Source organism: Cimex lectularius, unplaced genomic scaffold (genome assembly GCF_000648675.2).
Source record: "Cimex lectularius strain Harlan isolate CLEC.00 unplaced genomic scaffold, Clec_2.1 scaffold99, whole genome shotgun sequence".
Taxonomy (NCBI): Eukaryota; Metazoa; Arthropoda; class Insecta; order Hemiptera; family Cimicidae; genus Cimex; species Cimex lectularius.
Genome location: NW_019392713.1, coordinates 23,971 through 38,885, shown reverse-complemented (window position 1 = coordinate 38,885; position 14,915 = coordinate 23,971). Strand labels below are relative to the sequence as shown.

At 31.6% G+C, this 14,915-nt stretch overlaps 2 protein-coding genes across 6 annotated transcripts; one reads left to right on the top strand and one right to left on the bottom strand.

Moving 5' to 3' along the window:
- Positions 1-67: 67 nt before the first annotated feature.
- Positions 68-5,528, top strand: LOC106673068. Its single transcript, XM_014405007.2, has 6 exons — positions 68-491; positions 613-745; positions 2,734-2,847; positions 2,928-3,050; positions 3,128-3,271; positions 5,171-5,528. Exons 1-6 carry the CDS (start codon positions 447-449, stop codon positions 5,398-5,400), a joined length of 789 nt encoding a protein of 262 aa, XP_014260493.1. The 5' UTR covers positions 68-446; the 3' UTR covers positions 5,401-5,528.
- A 3,556-nt stretch (positions 5,529-9,084) lies between these two features.
- LOC106673073 (transmembrane protein 41B) lies at positions 9,085-14,778 on the bottom strand. 5 transcript variants are annotated; one of them, XM_014405017.2, is made up of 7 exons: positions 14,539-14,778; positions 12,298-12,419; positions 12,112-12,240; positions 11,810-12,008; positions 11,284-11,422; positions 11,009-11,223; positions 9,085-9,626 (listed from the first exon to the last, which is right to left on the bottom strand). In XM_014405017.2, exons 1-6 carry the CDS (start codon positions 14,554-14,556, stop codon positions 11,054-11,056), a joined length of 777 nt encoding a protein of 258 aa, XP_014260503.1. In that variant the 5' UTR covers positions 14,557-14,778; the 3' UTR covers positions 9,085-9,626; positions 11,009-11,053. The 5 variants fall into 5 exon arrangements, with proteins under 5 accessions (XP_014260503.1, XP_014260506.1, XP_014260507.1 ...); XM_014405020.2 differs by adding an exon at positions 12,956-13,160 and having other exon boundaries at positions 9,085-11,223; positions 14,539-14,777; XM_014405021.2 differs by adding an exon at positions 12,956-13,160 and having other exon boundaries at positions 9,085-11,223; positions 14,577-14,777.
- Positions 14,779-14,915: the final 137 nt, after the last annotated feature.

The window sequence follows — 14,915 nt, the reverse complement described above, 5'->3', positions numbered from 1 at the left end:
GACACAGTTAAGAGCATTTTAAGCCAGAAAATGGATAACGGTTCAATTATCTTTCTCTAATTCTAATGTTTAAATCTAATCGGATGACCTCAGAGTGAGGACAGATCTCCCTCGTGACCTTCGTTTGTTTCGAAAGCCCAGAAAGAAAACGTTCTCCTTCCCAGTCGACTGACTCTCGTCTGGACGAATAAAGATTTGCAGTATAAGTTTGAAGTTCAGTTTGTTTTGTCTTTGTGTGAGTGATCGAAGGTGGTTTCTGTCAGTCTACCACATTCACGACCGTCTCCCGAGAGAAATTTCCTGATTCGGTCCGTCGAAATTGTGTCAACACTGAGGTTCCGTTCCTTAGTTTCGTGTTGATAACGTCCAGTTATGAAAGATTCGAGTTCGCCCGAATAAACGATAATTGGGCTCATCGGACGGGCGTGTCTATTTTTAGGGTTGGGATGTATTCCAAGGATATCGCCGTCAGCCTAGATGTTCAAGACGGGGTAAGAGGCGGCGACGCGGCTTTGTTCGCCTTCCCAATCCAGGCGGACGGGCTGACAAGTTGTTGTTTACATCCCCTACGACACACGTCTAGCTGAACTTGGCATTGTTTTTCTCTTTCAGAGGATCTGCCCTCAAATTTCACCTCAGTTGGACCGCGCATCCCAGGACTCGAGGATCGAAAGGGTCCAGTTCACGATGGAAGGCACTGAACGAGGACCTCCTCCGACTTACGAAGAAGCCATTAATCCAGCCTGTATGCCTTCTCCTTACTAACATATTTTGTTTCATTTTTCTTTACTATTATTATTTTTATGTGGTATTTAGTGACCGTTAATTAATGATTATTTAGAGATCGTGAGATGCGGTTTGGTGTGATGTAGGTTTAGAAAAACATTTTGTTTATCGTGCCAACGTTTCGATCTTTATTGTGATCAACTTCAGGGCCTGGGATTTATAAACATTGTTTAAATTATACAAATACATGTAAGATGTGAAAATGAATTTATGCAATGATGTACACAATATAGAATTGGAATAAATGTGGAGACAAAATGAGAAGTTTGTGGCATGGGCGATCAAATTCATGGTAGCTCAAGTGGTAGAGCAGCAGCATATTTAGCCAAAAGTCATGGGTTCAAATCCCGCCTGTGACACAAATTTTTCATTTTGAAAAAATTCTGTATAATTAATTGAGTAATTATATAATTAAGAATAAGTTGAGAAAATGATAAAAAAGTTAAAATTAAAGATCACACACCAGTAACAAATAAGTCTGATGTAATTGAAAAAATCAATTGTATAAATTGTCCGGCAACTTACATTAGAATTACATCCCAATATCTGGATAAGAGGGTAAAACAACATATCTATGATGGCAAAAAGCCCAAACAAAATCCTACGGCATTGGCTACCCACCATTTTGAACACAAATACAACTTTGATTTCAACAATCCAAAAATATGAAACACAGAACAAAGCAAACATAAACGTAACTTTTTATAAATGGTCTACATCAACAGAGATAAACAGCATCAATTACACAACAGACACATGTAAACTCAGCCGCAGCTATGCTAATATCATAAATCAAATTCAATATCAATAACACTCAAAATAAATAATACAACATATAAAATAATCATTACACTCTACACATCACACAATTTGTACATCGTTTAATTCTCCGACAATTTGTATCTCCTTTCCCTAATAATCCCGTCTGTACTAATCCTGAAAAGCCAACCAGGCCCGAATGACAAACCATTACCCCTTTTTTCCTATTGTCGACCCCTTTCACCTCAAAGAAGCCAACTCCTCATGTAAAAATGGATTTCTATCCTTACTTCCTTCCCCACTCCTTCAAAATCAAACATATATAAATAAAAAAACATTAATATCTCATTAACATCTCAACACAACACACAATAATGACACAATAACACAGAAACACAGAAAACACACACTCAAAACACTTTGAGTGAGTGCAATTACTTTGATTAAACATAAAATTTCTATATTGAGTACATCATTGTATAAATTCATTTTCACATCTTACATTCATTTGTATAATTTAACAATGTTTATAAATACCAGGCCCTGAAGATGATCTCAATAAAGATTGAAACATTGCATGATAAAGAAAATATTTTTCTAGATCTACATCACACCAGACCGCATCTCACAGACTCTAAATAATCATTATTATTAAGTTTTTTAAAAGCTAGTATTAGAAAATAAATTTATTATTTTCCAAGAATCGTGGGTAAAAACAAACAAGAAAGGAGCTAAAAAAATCATTTATTCATCTTCTTCAGCTATTTTGTTTGCTTCATATAATTTTGCAAAAATTTCTGGGAAATTCTAAGCCCATACAATTTGAATTGAATAATATTTATTGGTGAAGAAATAGATATGTGGCATGCTTTCTAATTCATTGAAAAATTCCTTTGTCTCCTTGCATTATTTTGCTTTTTTTTTTGTCCAACAGACTACAAATGTATTTCATTTTGTATAGGTATTTTTGATTTGGATGCTTACATATTATTACTACAAAAAGGATTTTTTCATGTAAGATGACAGTAAATTTTATTATTCAAAAATGATTATTGTGAACCAAACCTCATCAAAAAGAGGTAGGGTCAGATTCGACCCAAATGTGTCATTTATTTCACCTCAAATGACTCCCATCTGAGGGTTAAAGTTATTGTGTTAGCAGTTGATTGATGTTAATTTTTGTTTTAGCTGCACCTCCACCAACATACGATTCTGTAATCAGGCGTGTACGTGAAGCTCATAAAGAGTCAACAGGAACTATTGATTTTGCTAAAAAGGTGGCACTCCTCCTGGTTGGAACCCGTGAGTTGTTTAGTTGTTTAAAAGTTGAAGTAGTAACAAGTGGTTTTAAAATGTTCTGTACTGACATTTTATGTTTTTAGTCGGATGTACAATTGCTATCGGTGTCACTATTGTCATTCCTTTGGCTATGTTCATTATTGGAAGCAATTATTTGTATGACTGTCCTGTCAACTCACATATTCCGTTATATTTATTGATTGGAGGTAAGAGGATGACTGCTTATTTTGATGGATGTGTATATTATTGATGTGTGCAAAGTATTAATAGACATTCTTTTAAGGCCTTATTGGTCTGTTTAAGCCAGTCTTCCATTTATTTCACCGTTTCAAATATGGCCCACAACCAAGAGATGATGAAGCTTTTGCAAAAAATTCTTCACTCCAATCTCTTCTCAACTGTTCACTAATGGCCTGGTTTATTCTTGGTAAGTTTTTTTTTTAAATTATTTTAATCAAAATGGTATTCAGTATTCCTTGGAGCATCAATTTACTTTAATGTAATCATTATCATATATCAATAAAAATATTTTATCCTGTAGACTTAATGAAAAATTTAGTAATTTAATTATATTCAATAAAAACTAGCTAATGATTGATTCACAAGCTAGGCTCTTTTTCAGTATGTGCAAATTCATATGATGAAACAGATTTATTATCATTGCTCGTAAATAATTGTGATTTGATGGAAAATTGACAGTTACAATGCACATTTGTTTACTTGCATTGAACTATAAAATGTACAAGGTTCTAAAACCCTTTCAACACCAATTACAAAACGTCATCTGCTGCGATTATAATTAAAAACATAGAAAGATCACGGGGTGCTCATGTAAGGTAAAGGTCCTGGGTTCGAATCCAGAGGCCCTGCATTCGAACCCGACATACTTACAAATGGGCTTTTTTATTTTCAAAAACACCGGCACCCTGAGGGTTTATATGACCTCTGCAGTTGCAAACCCTCGTAAAAAAATAAAAATAAAAAAATAGAAAGATCAACATTTTATTTTTATTATGAGTTTATCTCTACACAATCATGGTACCGGTGTTATTAAAAAAAATAAAAAAAATGTAAATATGTCAGGTTCGTATCCAACAGTCCTGAATTTGAAGCTTACAGTGACAAGTCACACAATGACTTAACAGTTGTGGCCACAGATCAAGTACTTTAAAAACATTTTCAATACTGTTTATATAGGTGCTGATGTTTTGTAATTGTACATCACCTTGCATAATAAAATAAAATCTAAATGAGAACCATTTATACTACTTTCAAAAGGTTGAACTCGCCTAAATCCAAAATCCAATATTGATAATTTTATACTACAGCTGTTCAAACAAAAAAATGTTAAAGAGAATGAAGAAAAAAGAATTTAAAAAAAAGTTACAAAACCATTAAAGTAATAGTTGTTATATTGTAGTTGAAATACCCCCAGTTAAAAAAGTTAATATTGTCAAGAAAAAGAATAGTTAATAGATCAATTTCAGTTGGTGGTTCAAAATGGTGGTCAAAAGCATTATTTGTGTTATCAGGGTATTCGGGGAAATGTTTTAAAATGGATTCTTTTGTACCTATTTGACTGAAAAATGGAAATCCTTTTTCATGATGACTTTTCCTGCAATATAAATATGTTGAATATAACATTGACAACTTATTCAGAAATCATGAGATGCGGTCTGGTGTGATGTACGTTTCAGAAAAACATTTTCTTTATCGTGCCAATGTTTCGATCTTTATTGAGATCATCTTCAGGGCCTGGGATTTACAAACATTGTTTACATTTAACAAATACATTTAGGATGTGGAAAAGTGAATTTATACAATGCAAAATATATTTTTTNAGAGTTGTGTGTGGTGTTATGTTGGGCCATTTATCTTTAATAATGTTCAGTGTTGTGTCTATGGGAATGTTGGTAAACAATGATGAAACATCTAGGGATATGAGAGAGTAGTGTGAGGGGATGTGGATATTATTAATTTTGTTAATGAAATAAAATGAATCATTTACATTATACGGTCACTAATCACCACACATGACAACTTACTTTTTGAAACACAGTGGCTAAATTTTTGCTAGATGAAACTGTCAAATCCTTGTGTAAACAACCTATGGAAAAGTGGGTCGTGTTAATAACAGTCAAATTACACCGTTTAAAAATATTTGAGATCTTTTATGTAAGGGAACAATTAATAATGGCATTAAAACTGATGCTTCTAATTTTTACTCTTACCATTTATGTACTTATATCTGAGCCTTGCCTGTAAAAATTTAGTTAATAGTTTTCTTTTTCCACTTTAGTTGTCAATCTACTTAATTTTATTTCAGGATCTTACTGGGTGTACAAGGAGTACCAGCCTAACTACGAGCGCAGCAGTGGGGAAAGATATTGTAATAAAACAGTTTACCTTTTTGCTTTTTGGCAGATAACTTTTGTTTATATATTGCTAGGCATTACTTCTCTTTGTCTGTGTTCGATTAGCTTTTGCCTTGTAGCGTTTGCAAGACGACACATCAGAGTTGCCACTCCAGAAAGAGAATCCCCACCTAACGAATAAGATTTGTTGAAAAATATACAAATGACTGAAATGAAATAAATTAAAGCCTTGCTAATCTAATGGTGGGACCAGGAATTGGTTGATTTAAAAAAATAATAAAATGGGTTAAATGACAGACCTTTATGCTATTTTTATTTATTTATTTCGAGGCAAGACAATTGCAACACATTGTCTATACTTATTCAACTGCTTTTTATATGTAAGTATAGATCTATGTTAGCATTTGAACAAGATTTTATACATTTGGGCTTTGTAACATGAACATGACTTAGTTTTGTATATATTTTTTAAGAATTTTTTGAATGAATTCAGTTAAAGAAGTAAAAAATATTTTTGGTGGCACTCATAATAATTGGAAAATTACCATTGATGTGTCACATTATTTAATTTTAGGTTTTTAATGTTATTCTTTGAGAAAATATGAAAATGTAATCCATCTACATTTATTACAATGAAACTTGAAACTACGACTTCTACGTTATTTTCACATTCATGATAGATTATTGTCATATAGGGTCACATTTCTTGTTTATAACTGAATAATTATGATGACTGTGTTGATAACTAAGGTGATATTATCTGCCCTATTTCTTAATGTCGAAACATATTCAACTCAATACTTTTTTATTATGCTATGTGTATTGAGTACATGCTGTTTTTGAACATTTGTTCTTCCTACATGAAAAATTCAAAGGTCAGATTAGCAGGGTTACAAGGTAAATAAATAAAAATTTAATTTTGTCTCAAGGACAAACTGGAATGCAATGATGTGACAATAAAAAGGCTGTAAAATGACTTCAGAAAATAGATGACCTTATTTGTTTTGCCTGTTCTCTACATATGTAACTTAGTACTCTCTGTAAAAGATATTTTCATATAAATTAATAATGTAATTTTTAGAAATGTTTCTCATTAAAAAGGTACATAAAAAAATTAAATAGGTGTTACTTATTCAACTGTTCGAGGTTTTGGAACATACCTGATTTATTTCAACTTACTCATGAATTAAGTTTTATCAGTAGTTAAATAATATTTGTGTATTATAAAATAAAATAAAAGTTCTTTTTTAAGAGTTAATTTTTATTAAATTAAATATACTTTAATACTTAAATATTTTACTAGTCTCACTAAGTCAATTAAATGTTGCTTATTTGTGTATGTAAAAGACGTTGGAAAATTAAGAGATTTTTTGAAATATTATTTGTATATAATATGTATAATTATGCAGTTGTATTGAGAAGTCTCTGCATACTTCATAAAATAGTAAAAATAAAATTTTAAAATTTTGCAACTCTTGTTTTAACTGGGCTTATTCATATAATTATCTTTCATTTACCTAATCGTAATGGATAACATTATCAGAGTTTAAAAAAGCATTGAAATTTATTGCTTGTTGAAATAATGTTTACACCAACAATGTGCAAGTTTTTGAATGTTCATTAATTTCATAAATAGTAAGAGGATCATGAGAAGTCTTTTATTTCCAAAAACTGTACATACAAAAAAAAAAAACCAAAGGAAAGTTAGTCTATACTTTGTGTTCATTTGTTGTTGATCTGTTTGCAACAATAGCATATTTCTATTGTTCATTGTAAATAAGATTAATGGTTAAAATTGGAATTGTGTTTTATGATTCATCATATGAACAGCAAGCATTGTGTGCCAATTAAAAAATATATATATATCCAAAACTGGTGGTGCTAATTAGAATAAGTTTTTTAAAAAATTAATTACATTTGTATTGTTCACACTCCTTTGTTATTCTGTATCTATCAAAACTTTTTTTTTAAATTCATCATATATAACAGTTCTATTTTGTTTTACTAGTTGTTTTAATAAATGAAAAAAATGAATGTTGTTTTAATACACAAATCTTCACAGTTATGCTGAGTTTGAACTTGAAAAGGGAGGTTAAAGTTTAGTTAATAATAATTTCCCTTAAGGTTTAACTAAATCATAATTTTTTAAGTTTTTTTTTTTTCATCTTTTTATTGATTATGTAAAATTGACAAAAGGGAGATTGTGCTATCCTCAGCTAGTTTTAATGAAATTTTGCCAACCCTAATTAATTTCTTAAAATTTATATGTACATACTGGTATGAAACTTCACCTTACAAATTTCCTATTTATTGAATTAATAATTGTTGCAAATATTTTATAGAAACTGAAGTTGTAAGCGAAAAACTTCCCTACAATTTTTAAACTTCAGTTGTTTAAGACACCCAAGTAACAATTAGAGGTAAATATTTCATATTTGTTTGAGTTTAATTTTAACACGTTTTAAATTAAGTTGCTTATGAAACTTTTTCTCTTGATCTGATAGGCTCTTTAAAAGTTTTCTTATGACACTGACGAGATCTTTGAATGCTAACTGTCTTAATCATTCCTCAGTCAAAACTTTCTAGAAACCTAGGATGGTTTTTCTATAATTCATTGGTTTCCAGCTAATATATCTTTTATAGTTGTACTTCAGGCTCACCATGCCAACTTCAAAAACCTGAAGGAACCATTATTTTGAGTATACAATTTATACATTTTTTAAAGTAATGGCTTAACCATCTGCTAAGTTTGTTGTAACAAAAAGTAAAAATATAGGCAAAACTAATAAGTAAAAGTACCTCTAATTAGAGAATATTCCCAGATTGATTGATTTAAAAAAAAGAAAGTATTATACATAAACTGCAAAGCAGGGATTAGTAATGGGCGTTCGCATCACCAGCAGTCATATCAACCCTTGCAGTGTTGTGGCCTTGAAAAAAAAAAAGCCCATTTGTAAAAGTATGTTGGGTTCGAATCCCGGCAGTGGTATTAGATTTTAGGTGTTGACATTGCTCACCTTGAACCTTTACCTTATAGTGATGAGCATTGTCAACGCCTAAAACCTAATACCACTTACACCCCAAGAGGCTCTTACTTCTCTGAGTTGAGTACTCATTAAAATTACAAAGTAAGCGCATTTGAACATTCAGGTCCTTTCCTAGTCATGGTTTGTTATTTAGAGTAATTTGACCTGGAATTTAAGAAACCATCAAATTATGTTACTTTTTTAACATTTTATTCTCCTGTAAAATTCCAAGGTCTAGACTGGGATTTGCCCCAGGAACATCATTATGTACAGTTCAGACGCCTTAACCACTCAGCCACTGCAGTACCCTTGTAAAGAATTATCTATCTACATAAATAAAACAGTTCATGACTAACAGAGAACACACAGACCAAACCACTGGATCTAAATAGTGAAATTTTGACAGTGCATTCCCATAATTACATGGATAGCTGCTAAGAAAGGATTTTTTGAAATTCCATCCCTAAGTGGATCATATGGACAATTTTTTACCATTTATAGACTTAAGTGAACTAAAGAAAAGAATTTGAAAAATGAGACGTTATATTAGAAAGCCATATTAGCACTCTATATTGCGTTAGAAAGGTTTATTAAAACAGAGTCCTGCTTGGATGAAGTGGGTAAAAGCATAAAATAAGACAGGTCTTAATTTTAAAAGTAATTTATTATATAAAACATACATAATATATACATAAAATATATACATAATATAATATAAATATACATATTTATATTATATATTACAGTGTAACTATTCCAATTTACAATAATTATGAAAATGTTGCAATTCATTTTGATTATTAATATTACTTTTTAAGCAAAATTATTTAGTTACGTATATTTGCTTTTTTTTAAAATCTTTATTTGTATTTATTGATATGAACACATTAAACATCTTCATATTTGAAAAATCTTGTAAATTCAGGCACATTTAATTGCAGACCTACAATCACTTATATTGGCCCCATGACCTTGAAAACAAGTTTTAATATACATAATTTTAATTTGTTTGTATATCATAAATAAAATATTGTATTTTATTTTACAAAAATGAAAATCAAATCTGTACAAATATATATAAATTCAGAAAGTAAGTAATAACTGCAGTAAAAGTAAACTTGTCTGTAAAAAATAATACTGTTTAATAATTGAAGTGACAATGTTTATAAATATATTTACAATAATGAATGTCAAATAAGGTCATCAGTAAATATAAAGACTTGGTTAGTCTAATGTAATTTTAATAAAGCTTAATAAAAAGAATATGAGCTGATAGTTTTAAATACATCAAACAAGAATTAATGTACAGAGTAATTGGGGAATCAGGTGTAGATCTAAACTTGCTGTACAGACTCTGAAAAATTAGGTTCCACTTAGAAATCTGAAACAATTTGAAAGAAATATCAACTTAATGTAAGTGAAGTGATAAGGTGACTGAAAAAGTTTTTAGTTAAGTTTTCAATGTGTAGAATTTAGCCTAAATTTATAAATTTACATTTGACAGATTTCTCCTCTGAAAAATAACAAGTGGAAAAAGATCACTGTCATACAGGGTTTGAGGTCCACAATTTAAAAACTAAATGGTACTTTTAAAACATAAGGCTAGAAAGAAGAAAAAAAAAATTATGGAAGTTTTAGAAATTAAAATAGCAATTAATTACATTCATACAGAAAACACTGGTGTGTGGATAAGCTTGCATCACCTCTGACACCTCGGAAAGCAATTAATATTGTGCTAATCATGTGAAAATGAGGTGTACTAATTTACACGTTAGCTCTTCAGTCATATTAAAATTTATTATTGTCGTGCAAATTATAAATTTTTTCTTAGGTGTACTTTTGTTTGCAATAGAAAATAAACGTTATTAAGTTGTTATACAAGCTTTATTAAAAATTAGCTTGATTTAGCATGTAGGTACTAAAAACTTTATTTAAGCAAGCACATTTGCATGCAACTAAGTCCACACTTGCTGAAATATATGTCAATTAAAAAAAAAAGTATAACTTATCCTGAGGTAAATGCAATTACAAAAACATTACTCCCCTGTCATTAACTGTCGGACAGATGATTTTACTTACAGAAATTTTTTAAAAGTTAACTGACGAATAAAGAAATATCTTATTTGTGTACGGGGGAGGGGGGTTAGTGAAATATATGTATGGCTTTGTACATAATACTGGCTTAAACACAGCATTTAATCTATCAATGTAGGAACTCCAATATTTTGTCAATGACGTACAAATACTCTTCAAGCAATTCAGTCTTAAAAAACACTGAATTTGAATGAAAATTTAAAAAAGTGTAATTCATGTAATTTCCATTTAATTTGTTTTTTGGGGTATTATTACTTTTTTAACTAAATAAAAAATCTGTAAATTTATTTGATTACAGTATGAATATTGGCTCATTACTTACTACCTTATTAATTTATAGAAAACTACAATGGACTGTATAGATCTCTAATAAAGGCATGTTAAGTGCACACTGAAAATCACAGATTTGAAAATGCATCAAATATTAACAATGCACAATCTCAAGACAGAAATTTTTCTTTAAAAGTTATTGCCACGCCATATCTCGATGTGCATGAAAAACGATTTATTTGCCCTAGTACAGTAAGCCAGACACAGGTGCTAGTGTCAATATCCAATTGAAGCCGTGTCAATTCCACAATGTCAAACAAGTATTTCAGGTTGCTCAAGTGAAGGCAGTTTGAGCTGTAATCTCACTGCTGACGAGTTGACAATAATAAAGACTATTACAGTATGGGTTATAGTCCTGACGATGTGCACTAGGGTGGGTCCGTTCTAGTCAAATTTCTTCTTTAATCTGTTCTTGAGGAAGACCGGGACCAGTGAAAGGCCAGCAAAGACAGCCAGTAATAGAACTGTCGTCCATGAGAAAGAAGAAGATGTTGAGGAGAGCTGGTTCAATGTTTTACCAGCTTGAATTGCCACAAATGAAGGTGGTGCTACACCTGAAATAAAAATTTAACATTAAAAAAAAAAAAAAAAAAAGGAGAACAATTATAATTTACCTAAGAATGTTCCTAGCCAGAATGGTAACAGTGGAACATTTATTACTGGAGCAGCTATGTTGATAAACCAATTTGGCAAGAATGGGGTCACCCTCAGAAAAATCATATAATTAAAAATATGATCTTTGTGTTTTTCAACCTGAAAATTGACTAACTGCTGTTAACTATTACAACTTTCCATTGATACGTTTAAAAAGTGTATGACATTGGGGTTCAAAGCATTATTAAAAATCAAAATTATACATTTTTTTTTTACAAACAATATTATTTGAATGTGCAATTCAAAATGATTAAGTTCAATACGTTTAATCTCAAACGAAGTCTTTTGATATAATTTTACGATCAAACCATAAATTAACAGCAATAATCTGTCTTGAAATATTGTTTATAATTTTGGAAATAACATCATCAATGATACTCGTGTTGCATCAAGGAATAATATAAAATAAACATACAAATTTTAAAAAAACTAATAAAAGTTCCAGAACATTTTATTTATATTTCTAACATCAAAGTGAAAAATTACCATTGCAGAATATTTATCTGCTTTTTCAGGAAAATACTTGTATATAAGTCTCCTTCCAGCAAAAAATGAGATGAGGTAACAAAGTGAAGCCCCTGTTGCTGAGCAGAAGCAGACCAAGATTATAGCCAAAGGAAAAGGAAATAAAAAACCAGCTAGGATGGACAACGATATCGATCCAGGAATTGCAAAAGTTTGCAAACTGAAATGATTGTCAAAGAAGAATATAACAATTTGCATTACACGTACCCCAACCTTTAGAAAAAGGTCAGCATGCTATTCTGAAAATGCCATTTAAAGGATACAATATATAAGTTACAAATACAGCAATCAGTACTTCAAAATAATATCTATCTTTATAACGGTCCAAGACCCTTCCCAGTTTCTTGGCATCTTCAATATCATAAGGAATTTTGATATATCTCTTTTCCTCCCTAAAATCAAAGCACTTAAGACTGTTATAAGTGAGAAGTGTGTGGATTCAAACTTACTCGTCTAATTTTGGAAAGCTAAAATATATATAAACAAGAGCTGATATTGAAACTGCAAAAATAACACATATCGAGATAATGGCTGTCTTAGTTCCGACATCATTATGGTGCACAGGCATTGCCTAAAACAATAAAATATTATTAATGAAAAATATAATCTTGGTAATTTATTTTTAATTATGTATAATTGGCCAAAATGGTAAATGTCGCAATAATCAGGGTAATTTTTAGTATCACTTTTTGTAAAGGATGGTTCTTGTGTGTGAGAGGTATAAACCTCTGAGTACGGACCATCTTTTATTATACATATATATATATATTTATATTAATAAAGGCAAGTAGTTGCTAGGGGTCATCATCTGCCTTCAGCAGAAATATGTTTAGGGCTGGCATGCCGTCACGAGCAAGGGGACTCTGTTAGTTATTTCATCTCACTATTTTTTTTTTTTTGCATGTATGTGCCTCCATTCGCATTCTTCAAGGCCAACCATCCTTTACAAAAGGTGAATTGACATACCCTCACCCCAATTATACTTTTTTTATTCCAAAATTGACAATCTTCAGTTTAAAGTATTAATCAGAAGAATGTTTTCATAAGTGCTGTAATGTATCCCTCAATGGAAACTCTTCTATCCTGAATAAGATCAGAGATAATCACCTTTAATTAACTATTGTTTTAAACTTTCACTCCGAAGGGTTGTCTCACTCCCCGATGTGCTGACTCTAGTGACTATACATCAGGGAGTTCTTCCTCCTTGTATCCTAAAGCCAGATCAGATGCCCAAATCTTCACTTTCCTACCAATGGGGGCAATCAACAGATAGGTCCTTTCAGCCCCAAACGCACGCAAACTATAATCTAGCCTAATTTTAATAAAATAAAATAAGTCAGTCATACAAACAAATACATACATAAAAGTACATTCATGCATTGCACTCATTCTAAGAATCTGTGAAGTACCGGATATTCCTTTGTCGACATACACACAATATTAATAATCTACCCTAAATTAGGGTCAATGGATCATAAACATAAGGTCAATAAACACACACACTGCTGGCGGGTGACGCTATATTTCACCATCACCCCTCACATTAATAAATACAAGCATTCAACAAAACATACAGAATATATACAGTAAAATAACCCCACGTCCCTTAAAAAACGGAACAGAGGACCCAGAAACTGGTGGGCTTGAAACCATTCTTAAATCTGTATGCAGTTAAGGCATGACACACCTCTATTATGTGGGATACATCGAGCCATTTTCTCTGCATAAGGGGCACCTTGCAGGCTTTGGCCCAAAAGTAGGTGTCTGTGTATGGCCAATCCTCAGTTGTTGCAAACTATTAGGAAAAATATGGCTCTCAATTTTATACAGTAATCCCTTAACGCGGTTTTGACATTTTCGGTTTTCACTATCAAGGGACGAAACAATGGGGAAAGTTTTTACATTGGCCGAAGTCCGATTTCTTTATTTGCAGAAAGAAAAACAGTTGCGTAAACAATTTAATTTCCTATCGAAAATAATTCTTTAAAAATGGTTTGGAGGTTCTAATTGTTTTCAGAAAACTTTTGCCTGTTTTCAATATACTTTCTTCTCCATCTGTTTTATTCTCTCATGGAAGTTGTGTTGCAAAGTGCCTCCTCTTCACAAAACGGAAAAAACCGTCCTGACCCTTGGTGAAAGAATAAAAATTTTGGAGATGCTACATTTTTACATTTTATATGCAGGTCAACGCTTTTCTTCAAAATAACTCAGGAAAATTTTAATCTTGAGGGACCAACTCATTAAAAAAAAAGCAATGGATTTCGACCCATCTTTAAATCTGTTTTCCGTGTGAAAGAGATGTCGAGGCCGCTTCAAATCCTTGTGTAAAATTCTCAAAGAAATAATTATTCGGCGAAACAATTAAATTATTTCTTTCCTTGCACTTCGAAAAATACAAACAATGAAAACAATAAACCATGTTCAAACACCGTTAAGTCTTCTATTACGTTTATTTTGATTTTTTTTTCGGATTGTATATCAGTTTTTTCAGCATCATGGAACGTAACCCTCCTTCGTATAGGAAAGTAGCCTAAACAATCAAATACACGCGAATGTTAAGTGATTACTGTATTTCAAGTTGTTAAACCTAATCCAACAAAATAGCGATAGTTCAAGAAAACCCCTTTCCAATCTATGCATGCGAATAATCTGTAAAGCCAAATGACAATGGTAGTAAATATGATAAGCACCTGGTTGTGATAGAACATGCTGGCAGAAACGTACTCACAGGAATTGAGATGGAAACCGGCAGGAAAAAAGGGGGCAAAACTCGCAAGCCAATAAATCACAACGAGGATCGCGTCCTGGGTTGTCGGCGATAAGTCATGCCGTACGTCGAAGGATCGAATTCAAAATCAGCCAGAAATACGGCCGATTTACGGCACGTTCGAAAGTGACTGGCAACTCTCAAAGTCTCAACTGGCATGGGAGAGCAGCGAGTTAAACCGAAAACACGACGAAGGCTGGATAGTGGATATTCCTTGATATGACAGCTGTCAAAAATCAAATGATAAGGGAAACCCCAGTCAAGTGGAAAAATTCAAAAGAACAAATCTATCCTTCATAA